This window comes from Macrotis lagotis, chromosome 1 (genome assembly GCF_037893015.1).
Source record: "Macrotis lagotis isolate mMagLag1 chromosome 1, bilby.v1.9.chrom.fasta, whole genome shotgun sequence".
Lineage (NCBI taxonomy): Eukaryota > Metazoa > Chordata > Mammalia > Peramelemorphia > Peramelidae > Macrotis > Macrotis lagotis.
Window position 1 is genome coordinate 875,170,203 of NC_133658.1, and position 21,990 is coordinate 875,192,192.

Here is a 21,990-nt window from a genome sequence, read left to right on the forward strand (position 1 = left end):
TGTATTACTGTTTGTAAAATACAAAGAGGAGAACCAGGACTAATGGGGCTGTCAAGAAAATCTTGAGCTATCCAACACTGAAATGAACATTTGGAGAGATGGTTGAGTTCCCCCTTATAAGAGGTTTTCAGGCAGAAACTGGATGATCACTTGTATATATGGTGGGGGAGTGAGGAGTGGGAGATATCTAATCTAATCCCTTCATTTCGCAGAAAATTTCCACTCAGTCCTTATAAAGAATACAAGGGGATCCTTAGAGGAAGACAAGTTGAACTAGGTCATTGAGGGTTCTCATTTTTAAGTCTCAAATTCTGTGAGTCTATCATTCTGTAGCTTATCTTATCTGATGTCCTCCCAACCTTCCCACACACATATCCCACTCCTGTAAGATATATAAGTATAGGTATTGCTATCATCCCCATTTTTTAAAAGATAAGCAAAATGAGCCTCAGAAAGTCCTAGAGAGAACTGCTTAAAGTTCCAGATTAATAGGCAACAGAGATAGGGATTAATACCAGGTATGACAATAAGTTTAGTTTTGTTCCCCCTTTCAGGAGATAACTGGGTATACTTTTATCTTCCCTCTGATTTTCCCCCACTTCTTTTTTATCCTTTTTTTGTCTTCTGTTTTGCCTCCGTCTAAGGTTTTCCAATAGCACTCAAAAGCTCTGCAGAGTCCTCCAATGATGCTCTGGAATAAATGAATAGTCACTGGCCTCTAGGCAGGTCATTTTCTCTCAAATTTCCAAGTAATTGCTGGGTTCTCTGATCCACAGCCTCAATCTGTTCTCCCTAGGAGTTACTAGTGGCAACTCCCAATCTATAATAATCTTATTCTCAGATTTAGAATATACCATATTAGTTACATTAAAATATACTATATTAATTATTTTAAAATAAACTATATGGTAAAGTAGAATTATCAATGTTATTTAGAATAAATTTAGCAATATTAACTATATTAGAATATACTATATGGCATAATTAAAGTTATAAATACTAGTTATATTAGAATATATTATGTGATATATTTGAATTATCGATATTAGTTATGTTAGAATATACTCTATGGTATTCTAGAATTATTAATATTGCTTATATTAGACTATATTCGATGGTATATTCGAATTATCAATATTAACTATATTAGAATTAGTTCACAATCCTTCAGAGCTCCTTGAAGAGGGTGACTAATTACAGTTAAGTACAGAAGATGCAGAGAGAGGAAGGAAATAAGTATTTAATGTAATGCCTACAATGTGTCTTTAGGAGGAAGTACTGGGCACCCCTGGAAAAGAACACAGCACCAAGTGTTGGGAGACCAGGGTCCTAACACCCATCTCAGCCACAAATTAACTACCTATGGGACCTCATGTGAGTCCCTTCTCTCTAGACTTCCATTTTCTCATCTATAAATTGAGGAACTGGAACTATATACTCTCTAAGTCTAATCCTGTTACATTAGTTAATACTCTATATTCTAATACTGAGGGCTTCAAGGTTACTTCTATGTTCTTCCATCCCTACAGTTCTAACATTCTAAATTCCTATGTATCCCACACACCTCTAACATTCTAAGTTCTAAGGATCCTTCCAGATACAACATTGCATTCAAATACTTTTGGGCTCTAACATTCTGTGGTTTAACTCTTCCATTCCATTTTGCAATTTTATGGTGTTTTCTTCCCTACAAACTCACACTACTTTGTCCTCACTGTTCACACCAGTTCTCAATGGTCCTCATCACTAAGACAGAATAACTCTTCCTCCTTCCCATTCATAATTGAGAAAGCCTCAGAGAAATTTTATCTCTTGCCTGAGGTCACACAGAAAATCAGGAACAGATGTGAGAACAGATTCCAAGAGGCAGCCATAGGAGAATGGAAAAATGACAGTTTTGGGGGCCTGAGGACCAGAGTTTGAATCCTGATCTTGCTACTTACAAGCTGTGTGACCTTGAAGAGGTCATTTCCCCCTCTGGTCCTCAATTGTACTCTTTGCCAGGAAGGTAATACCTGCCTTACAGGGACAACTCAGTTAAATGCTTTGCGAAGTTTAAAACACTATAGGAATGAGAGTAATTGCTCCCAATCTCTCTGTCCATTTTTCATTGTCCCTGCCTACACTTATCACTGCTACTCTAGTCAGCATAGGTTGGTTAGTTCATTATGCTACATAGCTCCTTGGAAAGGGTGATTGATTAGGGTAGGACAGAGAGGATGCTGGGAGAAGAGGGGAATAAGCATTTATAAAGGACCTGCCTTGCTCCAAGACACTGTTCTAAGCACCCTACAAATATTACCTCATTTGATCTTCACTACAAAAACCAAACAATCCTGGGAGGTAGAGTTATTATTCCCATTTTATAGTTGATGAAACTGAGGCAAACAGACATTAAGCCCAGAATCACGCAAGCTAGTAAATATCAAACTTCATTTGAACTCAGAGCTCTCAGATTCCAGGTCTGGGCTACCTAACCACCTCTGGATGGCACCTACATTTGTATAGTCAATTCTTAAAAGTTCTCTTGTAGGGGGAGGCTAGGTGGCATAGTGGATAGAGCACCGGCCCTGGAGTCAGGAGTACCTGAGTTCAAATCCAGCCTCAGACACTTAATAAATTACCTAGCTGTGTGGCCTTGAGCAAGCCACTTAACTCCATTTGCCTCACAAAAAAAAAAACCTAAAAAAAAGTTCTCTTGTGGTCAGGAATGGTTTCATTCCCTCACCCACCTCCCCAGTCAAAGATAGTTATCGATAATAGCCCCTGGCCATCTCCTTCCTTAAGAGAAAAAACTCATGTATGGTACAAGTAAGGAAATAGGAACCTTCCAATTCAAATTGGTTTCCTGTCCCCATGAACATACATCCACCCACTCCCCAACAGACCTGTTGAGGGCTGAGGCCATCAGGCATGGGACCCAGTTCTGGAGCTGGGTGTTTGATATCTGAAACAGTGACTTCCAGGAACCCCATGTCCTCCTCCTCTGAATCACCTGGAAAAACAAACCAGAAACTTTGAAATCTTCAGAGCAGGGGGCTCAAAGATGGATCAACCCTTTCTCCTGCCTGGGGATAGGACCAGGGAAAGGACTCAAATTATTTCTAGTTGATGCCCTCAAAACTATAAGACTATAAGCTTCCCCACCTCCTCTTCTCTCTCAATTCCGGAGTGTAATTATGTCCTCTGAAATTGAAAAGAACATCAATAAGACCCTGTGAGTTCCTCACCTCCTTTTATTTCCCCAATGCTTAAAACAATGGTAGTGCTTAATATAGGTTATTGATTGATTATTAAGATTTATGACATAATTTTGATTTCTGGGATGAGTCAAAACTTCTTTAGGATATCAGAGGTGAGGAATGACCCTATAATCTTTGGGGGTGCAATTCAGACAAATTTGTTGAGCAGAATCAAAAACCCTATTCAAGGAGCCTACAGCTTCCTATGTGACTCTAGATCTGTGATCCTATAAACTTGGTTCTCTGACATTCTCTCCCTCCAAGTAAACTGGACAATACCATTGAGACATCTACATAGAGGGAGGTCTCTGTCTATTAATACCTAGTAGAATGTTATACCTATAAGAAGTGTTTAAGAAGTTTCTTGGAACTTGGCCCCAAAGAAAAGCTAGAATAATGTAGTTATAATAATGATGGGACTAAATATGGATATCTAAATAATGTTCAATGAATTTAATGCTTCTATTTCTGCAAAGAAAAATAATAAGGTAGTTCCCCACTCTTTTGCAAAAGTGGGGAGCTTATGGGTAGGGAATATGATATACCTGATCAGATTTTTTTTCAGTTTATTAATTTTGCTTTTTTCCCTCTGGTTTATTTTTCTTTTTAATTCTTTGCTACATAAGGCAACTTTTTAGGAAGGGGAAAGGGAGGGCTTCAGAGGATATTTATGTGATATAAAAGCAAAAGATGTCAATAAAATTTATTTTTTAAAATGCTTATTGACTAGGTGACCCTGGACAAATCACTTAAAATATCAGAGCCAACTGAGTTGCCAGTAGAAAAAACTCCATAATAGACGATTAGTTGCCCGATCTGAACTGGTAGTTTCCCTATCAGGAATTCCCTATCTGATATAATCAAGGTTCAGACCTTCCTCAAAAAAACAAAAACAAAAACAAAACAATCATCAGGGGACAGGGGCAGAGGTTGACTGGACTTCCCCCTCTGGATTATACCATGAGGTTTGATCATCTCTCAAATCAATGAACCTTAAAGCTGGAAGATCAAGCAATCATCTAAACCAGTCCTCACATTTTACAGAGAGAAAGAGTAGAGAGAGTCAATGATATGTTCAAGGTGATACAGGTAATAACTAACAGAAGGTCTCCTGACTCCAAACCCAGGACATTCTATACTAAAGCAAGCAGGAGAGATAGAGATGCCACAGAAAGAATTGGAGAACCTCTGATTCAGTCCAGATGAGGAGATGGGTGCAGTGACAGAGTAGATGGGAGAGAGGGGAGAGGACAGAAATCTGGAATATCCTTGAAACAAGGTGGCTTGTGGAGGTGGCAACATTCTATCAGCCATTTTCTCCGGTTCCACCACTGTTGCCCTAGCATCAGCTCTGACTATCCCAATCTGACCCTCTTTGTCCCTGCTGCCCTAGAACTAAAAATAGTTTTCTTTTGAGTGCCAAGACAGGAAAAGAAAATGTCTGTTGTGAAGAAATGTGGGTGAGTTTGTTTTCTTTCCAAGGAGAAAAGCAGAGGACCCAAAGAATCTTGATGATCTAAGACATGGACCCAGAGGACAGGGGTGGGCTATGAGCAACAGAATACGAGAGAGGTAAGCAGCAGGGCTGTTGGATTCTTGTTTCGGAGCTCGTCCGAGCTCTAGACTCATACGAGAGAAGAGAAAAAAGCCACATTGTAGTATTGCTTCTGAAAACAAGAGCTGGCTGTGGGCAGACAGGAAGTAGGGGTTATCAAGATGCCAGGGGGCTGAGAGGGAGGCCAACAGACAGAGCCAGATGACCTAGCTGGGGAAGCGCTGTCCCTTACCTGAAAAGGAGACCGAGGAGGAGGAGGAGGAGGGGCATCGGATGACGGTGTGGGACTGGTAGAGGCTGTCCCGCTTTACCCACATCGTGCCCCCAGCATTGCCCCTAGCCCACCGGAGCCGTCTGCTGTTTAGTTTCCTCTTCCCTCCTCCACCACCGCAGGTTTCCATTCTTGGTTGGTGACTTGAACTGGGGCTATTAATAACGCCTCTGGAGGGAGGGTCATTTTACCAAAGGCTTTAGATGAACTCTGGCAGTGGGGGGGGGGGGGGGGGGAGTCTGGGAGATGGAGGAGGAGATGAGATTGAGGGGAGGGAAGGAGGAAGAGAAGGAAAAAGAAGAAAAGGAGGAGAAAGAAGCCGAAGAGGAAGAAGAGGGAGTAAAGGAGAAAAAAGGGGAAGAGGAAAAGAAGGAGAGAAAGGAGAAAAGGAGGGGGGAGGAGGAGGACTCATCAGCATGGGGTGGGGGAGGATGTCCACACGAATAGCCTGCTACTGGCAATGCTCAGCTGACCAACCTTTCTCCTTTCCCTAATTCTGAGAGCAATCCCTCACTGGCCTGACCTCCTTTGCTCACTGAAAACCACTCGTCCTTCAAAGAAGAAAACTTGATGGGACTAGGATATAGAAAGTCTTGACTGATGCTGGGCAGCTAGGTGCACAGTGAATAGAGCTCCAGCTCTGGAGTCAGGATACCCTGAGTTCAAATCCAGCCTCAGACACTTACTAATGACCTAGTTGTGTGGCCTTGGGCAAGTCACTTAACCCCACTGCCTGGCAAAAGCCAAAAAAAACAGCCTATGCCTTGGTCCCATTATAGACCAAGATGCTAGGATGGGGAAAGAATGAAGGCAAGTAAGCTCTACCTGCAGCTTTCCAAGTATAGGAAGGAAGGAAGCCTTGTAAGTAAGACTTAAAGCCCTCTAAAAACTTAGGTGAGGAGGAGGAGGAGGAGGAAAGAACAACTGAAACAAGAAGAAAGGTCCACATGGTCCCCTTAAAATGGGCAAAAAGGTTCCCTTGAAATCCAGAAGAAGAGGTAAGTGCTTGAGGTTGAACCAAGAATAAAGAATGGGCATGATAAGAGTCTCAGGCTCATAGATAGCTTGAAGGGATAAATTAGAAAGCATCTAACCCAACCCCTTATTTCACAAAAGGAGGAAGATGAGGCCGACAAAAGTGAAGTGACTTGTCTAAGGTCACACAGCTGGAAAATGACAGAGCCCAGTTTTAGTGATTCCAAATCTGGTTTTATTTCCAATGTCCTCAGCTGCCTGACTTTCAAAGGGAAAGGAACTTGGTGCTTTTTCTTGAGGAAGTAAGAGTTAACTTATGAAAAGAAGGGGAAATCAGGAAGCTGAGATAGAAGGGGGTGATGAAAGAGTCCTCAGCTGAAAAAGTAGATGGGTGTATTTTCCCCTGATTGCCTCTGAAAAACGCCTCACTCTGGGTGAGGCTCTCATCCCTCTGGCCCTGGCTGTCAGGCTCTGACCAAAGGCATAAATTGGTTTCTAACAACATTCAGAACCCACAGAAACAAACACGGGGAGGGGATAGAGACTAGGGCCAGTATCCCCACAGAGGGCCTCAGGATGAGGCTGAGTCAGAGGAATAGAGGACTTCAGTCATGAGGAAGGTCAGGGCTGCCACCACTGGAGAGTGTGGAGGGAGGGAAGAGTGGTAGGAGGAGAGGGAGAAGATATCTTTGGAGTCATGGGACCTGAGTTCAAATGTTGGGTTTGCATACTCACTGGGGCAAAACACTCACTTAACCCATCTGAGCCTGAGCGTCCTCATTCTTAAAATAAGGGAAGAAGACTATTCTGAGGTCCCTTCTGGTCCTGAATCTAGGATCTGATGATCCTAGGGAAAAGACAAAATCCCCCACTCTCTCCTCTCTCAGAGCAGCCTAGATACAAGGCTACCCTAAGCAAGGTAGCCTGATCCAGTGGGTAGATTATTGGGCTTGAAATCAGGAAGATCTAAGTTCAAATTCAATCTGATACTTACTAGCTATGTGATCCTGACAAAGTCACTTAACCCTCAATTGCCTCAATTTCCTAATTTGTAAAATGGAGATTTTACAGCACCTACCTCCCAGGGTTATGAAGTTCAAATAAAATTTGTAAAATGCTTAGCACAATATCTGGTACTATATAAATGGTAGCTATTATCATTAAAATTCCAAAGGAAGCACCAGACTGGCTTAACTGCAGTTTCCCCACACTAAACACTAGCTCTCCCATCCCCAAGGGTTGTTCCATAACACCTTTATCTCTTCAGATTCCTATCTCTCTTCAAGATTCAATTCAGGGGTGGCTAGATGGCATAGCAGATAGAGCACTGGCCCTGGAGTCAGGAGGACCTGAGTTCAAACAGACACTTAATAATTACCTAGCTGTGTGGCCTTCAGCAAGCCACTTAACCCCATTTGCCTTGCAAAAAAAAAAAAAGATTTAATTCAAGGACCATATCAAGGACCAGATATGTTGTTGCATCCCCCATGGGTAAAAAATGTCTTGGCATTGACTTTTGTGTATTTAATTTTTCTGTATTTGTATATATGGTGTTTCTACTCAATAGGATGGAAGCTTCTTGAGAGCAGACATTGTTTAGTTTTTATCTTTGTATCCCTAGCATCCAAGCCAGTACAATACTTAGCACAAAGATTTACAGCTCGAAGGGACATGAAGTATCATCTAGCATGAGCCCCCAGAGGCCTGGAAAGATTGCGACTTTTCCAAGAACACACAGGTGGCAACTGTCTGAGTTGGGATTCGAACCAAGGTCCTTGGACTGGAGAGTTAGTGCTCTTTCAAATGAAACACATTGAACTAGATACATGATGATATTTGTTCTTCATTCTCGAAGAAGACTATCACATCAGGGAAGTGATACCATAACAAGTGAGTGAGACCATAACAAAGCAGCCTCACTTTCTCCTAAGGAACCATCAGGGTCCAGGGACCATATATGGATCAGGATGACTGACTGGTGCAGTAGATAGAGCATCAGAAGGACCTGAGTTCAAATCAGACTCTGACTAGCTGTGTGTGACCCTGAGCAAGCCACTTATCCCTGACTGTCTCCCTAACAAAAGGTTCTTTCTGATCCTCAGGGTAACATTATCATGGACAAGGACTAGATATATACCATCCAAATAAATAAACAATAAATGAGTGCAGAGTCTTGTACTTAATTCAAGGGACAGTATAAAATTTAGATAAGGCGTAATCCTTATAGTCTGGTAAAGAAAAGAGACCAACTCTGATATTTAACCTTATTAAATGAGAAGTACAATATAAAGGATCCTGAGAGGATCAGAGGGAAAATTGATAGCAAAAGGATTTTTATAAGGGAAAAACATTCTGTAAGGGAAGCCCTGGGGCTGAATTTTAAAGGATGTCCTACCTAGGACTTCTTTCCTATGCAGGAAGGACACTTTGCGCATGACCGCCATCCTCGTCTTCTCCAGCCCATCCTTGGTCCCGCTCTTGGCAGCTTTCATGAGCTGGGTCATCTAACGGAAGAGAACGGAAAGGGAGGAAAAGCCTGTCAGAAGCAGACAGCAGGGGATCATTCTGCCTCTTTCTCATGTTTCTAGCCCAAGACACTATCCAAGTTCTGGGCTCAGCCAGGATTGTGGGCAGCACTGCCTCAACCTGCACAGCAACTTAAATGGAGCATATACATACATATACATATATATGCCTAATAAACATTTGCTGAATCAAACTCAACACAAAATGGGACCCCTTTGCCACATCTTCCCCCTTCTCCATCTTTGTTCCCTTCTTAATGAGAGATGATCTGTAAGGTAATAAGGCAGCATGGTATAGTGGAAATATGAACAATAAATCATTTTAAAGATTGGCAAAAACAATTTGTAGTTATCATTTATATAGTGTTTTGAGGATTGCAAAGTTCTTTACAAATATATCTCATTTGATTCTCACAACCCTCCTGGGAGAGACTGCTATTATTATCCTCATTTTACAATTGATGAACCTGGGACAGACAAATGTTCAGTAACTCATCCAGATTCACACAGCTTATGAGTGTTTGAGAAGAACGAACTCAGATCATCTTGACTCCAGGTCCAGAGCCCTAATCTCCACTACCATCTTCCTTCACTATTTTTTCTTCAGTATTCCATTTTATAATGATGCTGTAAGAGAAGTATCATTATTCCCATTTTACAGATAGGGAAGCTGAGGTTCAGAAGTTAAGAACCTTGCCCAGGGTCTCCCAGCTACCCAGAATCCCAGGTAGGATATAAAATAAAATGTCTTGACACCAAAATTAGAATTCTATGGGTTTCAAAATTTTTTTCATGTTATTATTTGTCATAGATATACTACATACAGGAAAGGGCATGAGATAGGTTCAAATGTACTTTTGTGATTGATGGCACACTTAGATGAAGCTCTAAGCAATGAAGGTCTTCAATTTCCTCCTGACAATACATCAAGAACCCATCATTTTGCTGACATGGGAATTTCTAGTATGAGGATTCTCCATCTGCTAACAAAGATGCCAAATCACCTAGGATGAAAACTAGAAGAAATTGTAAAGGTCATAAATCCAATCTCTCAGTTTTCCAAAAACACAAAGACAACAGGAAAAATTAAGAGACTTGTCCAGCATCATGCAATACCAACTTGTCATATTTCCAAAAAAGACAACTGAGGCACAGAAAAGATAAAGACATTTTCCCAGATATAGCTACTCTGTCTAAGGTAGATTTTCCTGAGATCTAGTCTTCCTTGTCCCCAAGTCCAACCCTAAATCCACTACTCTATAATGTCTCTTTAACCATATTTTGATTACAAAAATGATCATGGAAAAGGACTAGATATATACCGTCCAAATAAATAAACAAATAAATGAGTTCAGAGTCTTGTACTTAATTCAAGGGACAGTATAAAATTTAGATAAGGCATAATCCTTATAGTCTGGTAAAGAGAAGAGATCAACTCTTGATATTTAACCTTATTAAATGAGAAATACAATACAAAGGATACTGACAGGATCAGAGGGAAAATTGGTAGTAAAAGGATTTTTGCAAGGGGAAAAACTTTCTGTAAGGGAAGCCCCGGGGCTGAATTTTAAAGGATGTCCTACCTAGGACTTCTTTCCTATGCAGGAAGGACACTTTACCTATGACCACCATCCTCATCTTCTCCAGCCCATCCTTGGTCTCTTCTCTTTACCAGACTTCAAGGATTATGCCTTATCTAAATTTTATTGTGGGGAGAACATTTTGAAAATCTTCAAATATTATCAAAGGAGGAATTCTTTTTATTTTTGGGACCAACACAGGTTTTATAGCTCAGTTTTTAAGATCCTAAGACTTTCAGTCAGATGATAACCTCCAGATAAGAAATAATCAAAAGAGATCCAGAATTAAAATCAGTAAGTCTTAGCTTCAGAGTCAGATTCTGCCACTCAGTAGCTGGACAAGTCACTTACCTTGAGCCTCAATTTCCTTGGAAAATTAGGGGAATTAGATGAGATGATCTCTAAGGTCCTACCTGGTTCTGAAAAAATCCCCAAGATTTACCAGGCCATGGAACAAACAAATGATGGAAGTATTTCAGGGACAAGATACTTAAGTGACAGCATAGATGCCAACATGGACCCCTGGAATGGAAGGGGAGAGGTCCTGCCAGCTCCAAGAACCCCACTGCGTGCCTCCCATAAGCACCAAAAGATTGTTTATCATACTCTTTTCAGTTATTTTTCTTCATTTGAGACTTATTATTGATAGAAATACTGACCCTCTTGTAAAGAGAGGACCCTCTCATGAGGAGTTCCTGCTGGATCGTTTTTACTGTTCTGTTTTCCCTGACCCTTTTCCTGAACTTCTTTTATGATAAATGGAAGGGGAAGATGTTGACCTTGATTTAATATCCTAACTTCTAAGTGACTCTGGGCAAGGTATTTTATGCTAATGGGAGCTCAGTTCCCTTATGTTAATAAAATGAGGGAGTTGGATACCATTTTCTAAGGTTCCTCTTGTCTCTTATACTTGCTCTTCTAATATCCCTCCCAGCTCTGACATTTCATATTCTAAGGACCCTCCCAGCTCTGACATTCTGTGTCCTAAGGGCCCTCCCGGCTCTGACATCCCATGTTCTAAGGGCACTCCTGGCTCTGACATTCCCAACTTCACTATTCTGTGTTCTAAGGACCCTCTCAGCTCTACCATTGCCCTTAGCTCCATCATTCCATGTTCTAAGGGCCCTCCCAGTCTGGCATTCTCTAGAGTTAGGATTAGGGTTAATATCTCTCCTAGCTCTGATATTCTCCCTTCTAACAGTCTTTCCAGATCTATCAGAAAACCTGTCCCTGACCAACCTTATGCCTTAGATGACTCATTCCTTTCTCCAGACTTCCATTTTCACCTTTAAAAGGAGCTCTCAGTCTTTAGAAAATGAAAAAAAGTCCAGGAACTTTCAAACCCCAAGCTGGGCAGTTTGTGCGGTTGGTATTTCAGGATTGAGGAGTTTCCCCAAAATGCAAGGCGGGAGGGGAAGGGAAGGTTCTGAAGGGAGGGAAGTAGAGAAGAGCAGGAGACACAGGAAGTCCCTATCCACAGCTGGGGAGGCCTCATTCCAAACCATGTTAGCGTCCAGGCCTTTCGATTTCCTACCCGGAAAGTCTCATGGACCCCCTTTTCGTCCTTTGGTCTATGGCTCATCTCCTAACCAGACCACCAGCTCCCAGAAGGCAAGTGTTGATCTTCTGGAAGGAGATGCAGTATCATGGAAAGAGGGCCAGGTATGGGAGTCACAGCTCTCAGAAGGCTTCTAGCCAACTCCCTTGCTTGACAGAGGAAACCAAGGCCCACCGTAGAGGCTCCTACTGAATGGAGCATCAGAACCAAATCAGAACCCCTGACTCTAAAGCTAGTGGTTATTGCAGACATAGATAGAAAGGAGCTGTTCAAGATCAAAATTGAAGATAAGATTTATAGATATAGAAATTTATAGATCTATTTGAGATCAAAGAACCAGAGCCTGAGAACTGAAAGTTAAGAGACCATCTAGTCCAACCTCCCTCATCTTACAAAAGGGAGAAACTGAGGCCCAGAGAGAGGAAGAAACTGTCACAGAGGTTTTTCTGCCCCATCACCACCCAGTCCCCCCATTTCTATAGCTCTTTATAATGGACAGAGCCTGTTCTTCAACAACAATAACCTTGTATAGCAGGATGGGCAAGAAACATTATGAACTCCATTTTATACAGATGGAAAAACTGAAGCTCAGAAATACTGAGTGATTTTCCCAGGGTCAAATAACTAGCAATTACTAGATTAAATTCTCTTCCAATTCCAAGTCTGGGCTCCTGGTTCTCCTTGTTCTCCCCAGGGTACTATATTAGTGGCAGAGAGTTAGAAAACAAAGCAGACACCATTGGGAAATGCAGACTTTCTCCCCTTTTTTCAGAACAATAGTGCCCCAAACCAGGCCCAGGGGCCTGTCCTCCAAGGGATGGGTCAGTCATACAACCTTGGATAAATGAATGTCACATGTGAGATATAGAAGGAGGATCAGGAAAGACTTTGGTCTTCTCTACTACTTCATTCCTAAGGAAGTCTGTGGAGAAGATACCACTCTATACCTCCATCTCTACCCCTGTATTTACTCCCCATCAAATCATGGGATCACAGATTTATAGCTGGAAGGGACCTTAAAAGCCATCTAGTCCAAGTGTCTCATTTTATAGACAAGGAGAATGAGGGCCACAAAGATGCCCAAAGTCCCACAGTCACTAAGTGGCAAAGGCAGGACTTGAACCCTCTCGAACTTCAAATTTAACATTTTTTCTACATGAACTCTCATGCAAGAAATAAGAGAGTCATTCCAGGGGCTAAAGTGAGAGACAAAGTCAAGAGCATAAGTGGGAAAAACCCTGTCCCTGGAGTCAAGGAATCTGGACTCAAATTCTAATGCAAACATTGACAAATTGTGTGAGCTTGGGCAAGTCACAAACTCCCCAAACTGACTTTCTCTATCATATAATAAGTCAAGGGATTGAATCAGAAAGATGGTTCCTGAGCATAACAGCTGGGATTCTCTGGCCTGAGGCTTTGAAGAAATATCAACTCTGGGTTTCAGTTTTCTCATCTATAAAAAAATGAGACTGGATGAATGGTGAGTACCCAGCCACCTCAAAAGTCACCATTTAACATTGAGAAGGTTCAAGAAGATGTCACCATGAATCAGGAGACCTTCTATCATGTCCTACAATGGTCAATTTTTAAGCCCAGTGTGATAATTCGTCCAAACCATAGAAGCTCCAAGTTATTTCCCTACAAGCCATCGAGTTTCCTCATCTATAACCTGGACTATAGGATGCTAAAGGTGTCTTCCAGTTCAGGATTCTAGAATCTATAGCCTGAAGAACTGCAATGGAGTCAAAGTCAAGACCCCTCCACCCATCAACATCAGACATCAGGAATTCCACTTATCCAGAATTGGGGCAGAGTCCTGGTGTCCCTTAAAATAAAGCTTTCATTATAACACATGGAGCTTGACTTCACACCACATAAACCCTAGGAGTTAAGGGGAGAAGGATTTTTTGGCATTTAAAATTCTTTCATACATACATACATATACATTTTATATATGAATTTTATATATGACTATGTGTATATATCTCTACACATAAATGCATATACACATATGTATTTATCCATACCAACACATACATAATCATTAAAAGTCACATGATTGGGGTGGCTAGGTAGTGCAGTGGATAGAGCACCAGCCCTGGAGTCAGGAGTCCCTGAGTTCAAATGCGACCTCAGACACTTAATAATTACCTAGCCGTGTGGCCTTGGCAAGCCACTTAACCCCATTGCCTTGCAAAAAGAAAAAAGTCACATGATTAAGGCATCTGTCATTGCATACCCCTGCAGATTACCCTTGGCAGCCTGACCTACTCCTAGACTTGGCTCTGCTCTCACCCTCCAAACACCCTAGAAACATTTCCAGAGGGAGGAGATACAGATTCACAGAAGAAATGCGGCAAGGTGGTATAGTAGGTAAAGCACTGGACCTGGAGTCAGGAAGACCTGAGTTCAGATCCAACCTCAGATACTTCATCCTGAGCAAGTTCTGTCTGCTTAGTTCCCTCATCTTTAAAATGGGGATAATATCAATGACTTCCCAGAGGTTGCCAAGCAGATAAAGTGGGATAGTGTTAATAAAACACAAGACAAAGGATAAAGCAATATATAGATGCCAGCTGCATTTAAAGGTCCACAGTTCAAGGGAGGGCTAAAGACAGGTGGGGGACAATACCTTACAATCGTATTTCTGCTTCAGGTCCTGCATGTCTCTCCCCCCAACTCTTAAAGCCAAGATGTCCCTCTTAGTCCTGGCGTATCTCTCCTTTAGCCTAGACAGATCTGGAGAAAGCTGGCGCCCCCAAAGCAGTCAGGCAGGCAGGCGGATGGGCAGGCGGGCGGGCAGGCAGGCAGGCAGCGGGCAGAAGGAAAGCAGGTGGAAGGAGCAGGCAGGAGAGGAAGGACACAAAAACACAAACAAGAGGGAAGAGAAAAGAAACTCAGGTAAAGCAGCAGATGAGAGGCCAGGAGACATACTCAAGGGACCAAAATACCTGGGGGAGTAGAGAGGCTGCAGACAGCTGGAGGCCCTCCCTCAGGAGGGCTCAGTGTAACCCCCCCACCCCACCCTGCCACCCCCCCCCACCCCCACCATGGACAGACAGCCAACAGCTGTGGGACCAGAAGTCTACTGGTGTCCTATGATTGAGATGAATTCATGGAAACAGGGAAGGATGGGCTTCCCTCACTGCCCATAAGGCATAATAAGGAAGGTCACTCAAGTCTAATGCTCAGTACATGTCTGCTGAGTGGATGAACTGAACAAAGGAAAATATGAATAAATGCAGTGAATGGAGAGATATGAATGAGTGAATAAAATAGGAAGTATATGACTAATGAATTACATAGAGATGGATAGATGAAGAAACAAATTAACAAATGAATATATGAACAGATGAATGATGAGAAAATGAAAACATGAATGGAACCAATGACTGATGAATGAATATATGAATGGATGGATGGTGGACAGAAAGATAGATGGATGAATGCATAAGAGATGAATGAATAAAGGCAGAGAGTAAAGTAGATCTTACTCATCTCATATGATGGGAAGTCATCCAAATTCCCAGGTGCTACTTAGCCTCCAAATAAAAATGTTGATATTTGAATTTTATTCTTGCATTATCTAGAGAAAAGGCTTATACAATATAATGAAACCCTGTCTCCCTAAGGACTCATCACTATTCTCATTGTGAGAATATGAGATGTGATCTCTACGAGTTCTCCCAATTTTTACATTCTGTGTCCTGGGGACCTCCCAGCTTTGACATTCCATGTTCTAAGACCATGGAAAATAAATTCCATATTATTTACTGTGTCTAGTCATTATTACAGAATCCTTATAGGGTCACAAATTTGGACTCCACTGTGGTCCCCATCCCTTGGGAATAAGACTTACTATTAAATCTCCAATGGGGATAGCTAGGTGGTACAGTGGATAGAGCACTGGCCCTTGAGTCAGGAGGTCCTGAGTTCAAATGTGACCTCAGGTACTTAATAATTACCTAGCTGTGTGACCTTGGGCAAGTCACTTAACTCCATTGCCCTACCCAAAAAAATCTCTAATGCTAGTCAGCTGTCTCACAAAATGCCTTAGTTTGAAAGGAAAAGACCAAGGGACTACCTCAATGAGAAAAAGATCTCAAAGCATGAATAAGTCCATGATATTCCTCTTCACAGACAAAAAATAGCACAAGAATTGCTGAACTCATTTAAATGTAAAAGATATATACACACATATCCAGAAATATATGCCTAAATATATACATATATAACTTGTATAGAGATTTTGTGTGTGTGTGTGTGTGTGTGTGTGTGTGTGTGTGTGTACGTATGTATATAGTTCCCTCTACTAATCTTGGAGAAATTTCAACAGGCTTTTTATTAAGCACCATTAAATGTCCTAATCTAGGGGTGGAGGGAAAGGAGGAGAAATAAACTGTACCACTCTGTGCTAAGAGCTGAGAACCCAAAGAAAGGTTTTAAAAAAATAGCCCTCCTGCCCTCGAGGAGCTTCTAGTCAAAATGATAGAGACAACATGCACAAATAAGATAAGGCCAAACTAGATCTAGGCCAGACTGGCTCTAAGCTCCTAGGGAAGGCACCAGTATAATGGTTGGGCTTTCAGTAGGGACCTAAGGGAAGCCAGGAGGCTGCAATGGGGAGGGGGGAGCCAGTGTAACAAGCAAAGGACTGACCCTGTCCTATCTAAATTCTGCCTTCATCTAACACCGAATCCTGTTGACTGAATCGAGTTTTATTCTTCAGAGATGAGTTTGGCCCCTTCTGGCCTCTTCAAGTCAACATTTCCTCTCCCTGCCCGTGGCTTGTCTGTTTATCTTCCCCTTCCTGGGATTCCATGAAAGGGGGGCCTATACTGGATGGAACCAGCCTCACCACACTTCAGAGGAGGAGCTCCCATGATGGTTTCATGTTTTTCCCTTTCTAAATCCAAGTGAAAACAGTAGGATTCCCACAGAAAAAGAAGAGAGCAATACCCTAGCTCAGCTACTCACCTAAAGGCCCTCAGGGTGGAGCTTAACCACTCTGGGCCCCAGTTTCTTCTCTCTTTGTTTTTTTTAAATAAAGATCAGAGGCAGGATCAGCCATAGAGAGTTGGAAGGGTGCTTGGACAAAGTTCAGTCTGACTTCCTCTACACATGGATTTTACATTTGAGAGAACTCAGGTTGAAGACATTTAAATGACTTGCTTAAGGTCACACAGAGAATGGATAAGGTAGGTTGGGGAGAGGGAGAGGGAGAGGGGAGTTAGACTCATCCTCCAGGTAATGTCTTTCTATAAGGCAAGACACACAACAGACAGCCAAGCAGGACACAGGGGTCAGAGCAGGCAGCAGCTCCACCGGGCAAGCTCATTTCATGCAGCAAGGGATCTCAAAGCACCAAATGTCAGTGCCCCCCTCTGCAAACTATCCATAGCCCCCAGGAGGCCATTTTTCCAGTAATAGACACAAGACTTCTCAGGGCCGGAGAAACAGCCTGGAGTTGCAAGGAAAATGTAGGATTGTATATGGAAAAGGACACTTAGTATGCCAATTGAGAGATTCCAAACTCTCCCCCAAGTACCCACCACCACCAAGTGAATGGTTACAGGTTCTTGGTCAATTGGGAACCAAGAAACACAGAACCTCTACTGCCCTCAGTAAAGAAATAGGCAGCCTCCATTTATATCAATTGTGATCACCAACTCCAAGCAACCATATCTGACACTCATCTCCTCCAACTTCAATGTCCTCATGCCTCCTCATCACTAACCTATGTCCAAGTTTATCAACCAAGAATCAAAATTTCCCTCCTCCATTTGTCTTCTTGAATGAGCCCAACAGCTTCAGTGTTGTTTCTCCTGCCCTCTTCCCCAATCCCAGCAACTACTGGTGGTAAATCTCTTCAAGAAAGCTAATGACCCCTTACTAGAGATGTTACAGAAGGTTCTTGATTAAATTTTGTTTGTTTTTGTAATATATTGAATCCTGGTACTAATGCTCTTCCACTCTGACTACTGACCTCCCTGGATTCCTTTAAGTCTCAACTAAAATCCTACTTCTATAAGAAACCTTCTACAACGCTTCTCAATTCCAGTGCTTTCCTCTGCTCATTACTTCCTATTTATCCTGTTTATAGCTTGTATTATATAATTTGTTTGCAAGTTGTCTCCCTCATTAGATTTAAACTCCTTGAGGGCAGGGATTGTCTTTTGCCTTTTTTTTGTACCTCCAGACTTTAAACCAGTGCCTGCCACGTTGAATTGTACAGACTTGGGCAGGTAAGTCTCTGCCTGCCTCCATGACTCAGTATCTTCTACAAAATGATAGAATCAGCTAGATGGTCTCTGTGGGGTCTCTGCTCTAAAGCCCATATTCACTTCTAGAGACTATCTGAGAATCTTGACCACTAAAACCAAGAGTAGCATGTTGTGGTCTTGCAGCCAAGTAGTTATTGTTCCATCATGTCCAACTAACTTGGGTTCAAATCCCACTTTTGACATTGGCTAGCTATGTGGCACCAGCTCTCTGGGCCTAGCTTCAGTTACCTAAAATGTAGATAAGAATACCTCTAGGAGGGCAGTTAGGTGGCACAGTGGATAGAGCACCAGCCCTGAAGTCAGAAGGACCTGAGTTCAAATCCGACCTCAGACACTAGCCAGGTGAGCTTGGACAAGTCACTTAATCCCATTGCCCATGGGAAAAAAAAGGAACACTATAGGATCTGGGGCTGTTGTGAAACTCAAATGAGATCTGGCTTTTTATAAAATGCTTTGCTAGCATTTGTTATTGCTTCTCTGGCATAATTCAGTATCTTCGGAACATACTTGGAGGCCTGGATTCAGTTACAGACATTAAAAAAGGCTTAGAGATAATACTAAAAAAAGGATTCTTTGAAGAGCCTGGGGGTGGTTAGACTAGAGAATTCAAGATCTAAAGTCCACTGGGGATTGAAACAGGACATCATTGTTTCCAAGGATTTAAAGGATGTCATTGGGCAAAGGGATAAGAGTTATTAAAGAAGTGCAAAGAGAAAAATGGTACATCAGAAAGTATATGGAATTCAACAGTCAAAGGATCTGGGTTCAAATCTCACCTGTGTCATTTACTACATCGTCTTGAACAAATTCCTCAACCTCGTTTAGTTTTTTTCCTTCATCTGTAAAATGAGAGGACTGGACAGGATGGTTTCCAAGTCCTCTAGACAAGAGACACTGAGGGAAAAGTCCATTTGGGGGGAAGGGGGGGGCGGGACTGAAGATAGCTATATCTCTACATCAGTGCTCTCTATCTGATGTACTGGGAGGCAAGTCTACAAATACTAAAATTTCATTTGGTTTCTGGTGAATCATCAATACAAGTCTTCAAGAAAGGTAAAGACTCCTTATTGGAAACATTATAAAGAGTTTTTGATAGGAAGACATTATAGAGGGCTCTTAGAGACATGTTATAGAGGACTCTTGATTGGGAATGGGTTGAGTCTGAGGTCCCATGAAGCTTCAGCACCTAGAACCCCTAGTTACAAGCTTAGAACATATGAGAAAAGAACAAGGATATTGGGGGATATTACCATAAGAGTGAATTACCATATTAGAGGTCTCCTTCAACCAGAGCAAGAATGGCACCTTCTCTCCAATTAAGAGAGCTGCCAAAGGTAAAGTTAAGTGACCTGCCCAGGGTCTCACAGTCAGTAGTGGACTAAGACTGAGTTTGAATTCTCAGGATAAAGTAGGTACTTAATAAATAATTTGTTCACTAAAGCAGAAAAGTCGCTTTCATTATAATAGATGGGAGAAGGGAGGGAAAAGCAGCAGATGATAGCACTGAAATGACTGTCGAGTCTCTAAGAGAAGTGGACTGAGGTAAGGAATAAGCCCCAGGAAACAGCTTCCATAAATCTAAGAATCCTTACAATTTGAGGTTTAAGGGTTTACTTTTCAACTTCAGAGAAAGGGATTTGAGAACAGGAACTAGTTGGGAAATAATGGTGATATTACAGAGAATGGAATGGGTTGGAATTCAGAACACCTGGGTTTAATCTCACTCATGATTTGGATTAATTGGATTTTGGATTAATTAATATTTGTGACAGGTTCTAAAATGGGAAAGGAGCTGAGAAGTAATGATTAATTGGGCTAGAAGCTCCTCATTTTATAGATGGGGAAACAAATCAGTCACATCTACTTGCCCTAGAGAGGAGGCAGTAGGATGCAGCAAAAAAGAGCACTGGTTTGGCATCAGAGGTCCCAGGTTCGAATGGCACCTCCCTTGCTTACTACCTGTGTGACCTCAAGTAAGTCAGTTAACTCTGCTTGTTACTCCATTTCTTCTTTTATAAATTGAGAGAGATAATTCCTTCATCTCTAAAGTTCCTCCAATTATTTAGCCTCTGAGGCTATACTCGCTGATATCCTTTTGATCTCTGAGATTCTGTGTATGATAGGGCTGACCTTTGTTGTTGTTCAGTCATTTTTCAGTTGTGTCTGACTCCTCATGATTCTATTTGGGATTTTCTTGACAAAAATATTGGAGTAGTTTGTCTTTTCCTTGTCCAGCTCATTTTACAAAGAAAACTGTCAGGGCAGCTAGGTGTCACAGTGGATAAAGCACCGGCCCTGGAGTCAGGAGTACCTGGGTACAAATCCAGTCTCAGACACTTAATAATGACCTAGCTGTGCGGCCTTAGGCAAGCCACTTAACCCCATTTGCCTTGCCAAAAAAAAAACAAACCTAAAAAAAAAAACTGTGACAAACAGTCATGAGTGACTATGAATTGTCCAGGTCACAGATATTGAGTATCTGGAGCCAAATTTGAATATTTGGGCTATGAGGGCTACTTTTCAACTACAGAAAAGAGAGTGTGAAGATAGGAACTAGTTGGGAAATAAGGGTTGGTTTTATGGAGAAAGGAATGGGATGGATTCTGAACACCTGGGTTCAATCTTACTCTGTGTCTAACTAGCTTCCTGACTCCAGGCCTGGTGATCCACCTGGCTGCCCATTAGGGTTGCCCTAGGTGAAGGTTATGGCTAGACATGTACCCATATTTTTCTTCACTTCCTACTTTTCCTTCCAGACTGATAGCCTGGGCACAATGGCCCTGGGCACACTCTCCAGTCCTCCCATTCCATCCAAAAGTCAAACAATTTTTCCATTATACCTAGAAGGGGCATGTCAATCTATTTCTCAAAGACCTCACTTACCCTCCAAAGTCACTTTGCCCTCAAGTCCCTTAGGTTGATGATAAGTTGTTTAAAGGCCAGGATCTTCTTTGTTTTTCTATTTATATCTCTGGTGTTTAGCAATCATAAGTCTTTAACAACTTTAAAGATTTTTTCATTCATTCATAGTTCACTCATTCACTCATGCAAGTTACTACTCCTTTTTTGTCCTGGCCCCAACCTACCCCTTGGGGCCTTCCATGCCACTTGCCTACCTTGGGCTGGAAAGACACCCGATGCTTGGTGGGCTCCACTTCTGGTTTAACCTCTTCCTCCCCGGAGTCTTCACTGTAGCTCTCAAACTCACTGGAGCTCCAGCCTAGGTCTTCTGACTCTCGTGGGCCCCCTTCTCGGTGGACATTCTCATAAATCAGGTTCCTCTCTGACCCTGAAAACCAACAGAGGATGAATAAGAGCCGAGCATGGCTGGGGAACCTGAGGGTTTGGAAATCTTGAAGGAGGGCACTTAAAACTGAAATGTTCACATATTGTTCATTAGAACTGAAAGGTTATCAGAGGCAGAGGGACTCACAAAGGTCATCTAGTTTAATCCTATCCCCCCACACACACTTTACAAATGGAGAAAGCATGGACAAGAAAAGTGACTTATCCAAGGTAAGTGTCACAGTAGGATTAGAACCCAGACTTTGGAGTCAATTCCCTTTCTACTGCATCTAAACTACCTCTCCCTCTCTCATTTTTGAAATGAGACACAGACATGAAGGAATTTGTCCAGGTCAAGACAAGCCTAGGGCCCCAGCTTCCTAACCCAACCTTCTCCCACAAGACTATATGCCTCTATCTTGAGCAGTTCAGTCCCAGCACTCCCCACCAAAGCAGTCTGGGACAAATAAGAACAAAAGCACACGATTGAGTCTTCAGCAAATAACATGGTGGAAAGAATTCTAAGCAAGAGTCAAAAGAGTCATTGAATTCAGTGAAAATAGCAGTGGAGTTGGTATTGAAATACCCAGATTGAAATCTCCCTTCTAATACTTTCCTGTTTAACCTCCCTGTGCCTCAGTTTCCTCAAATGTGAAATGAAGGGGTGGGACTGAATGACCTCAAATAGCCCTCCTACTGGGGCAGCTAGGTAGAT

At 42.1% G+C, this 21,990-nt stretch overlaps 1 protein-coding gene and 1 long non-coding RNA gene across 7 annotated transcripts in view; one reads left to right on the forward strand and one right to left on the reverse strand.

Moving 5' to 3' along the window:
- Window positions 1–21,990, reverse strand: part of ARHGEF10L (Rho guanine nucleotide exchange factor 10 like) — a 252,095-nt gene that overhangs the window by 95,414 nt on the left and 134,691 nt on the right. For 3 of the 6 annotated variants that reach the window (XM_074218283.1, XM_074218284.1, XM_074218282.1), the window contains exons 7-9: window positions 21,107–21,279; window positions 8,439–8,547; window positions 2,889–2,995 (exon numbers count right to left, since the gene is read on the reverse strand). In XM_074218283.1, coding sequence (XP_074074384.1) covers window positions 2,889–2,995; window positions 8,439–8,547; window positions 21,107–21,279 — 389 coding nt within the window. Of the gene's footprint in view, window positions 1–2,888; window positions 2,996–5,029; window positions 5,278–8,438; window positions 8,548–14,338; window positions 14,456–21,106; window positions 21,280–21,990 lie in introns of those variants that run through there. The other 3 variants (XM_074218286.1, XM_074218285.1, XM_074218287.1) reach the window with 2 other exon arrangements.
- Window positions 4,593–8,910, forward strand: LOC141509073 (uncharacterized). The gene is made up of 2 exons (XR_012474574.1): window positions 4,593–4,814; window positions 8,461–8,910. It is a non-coding gene; the product is annotated as an uncharacterized LOC141509073 (long non-coding RNA).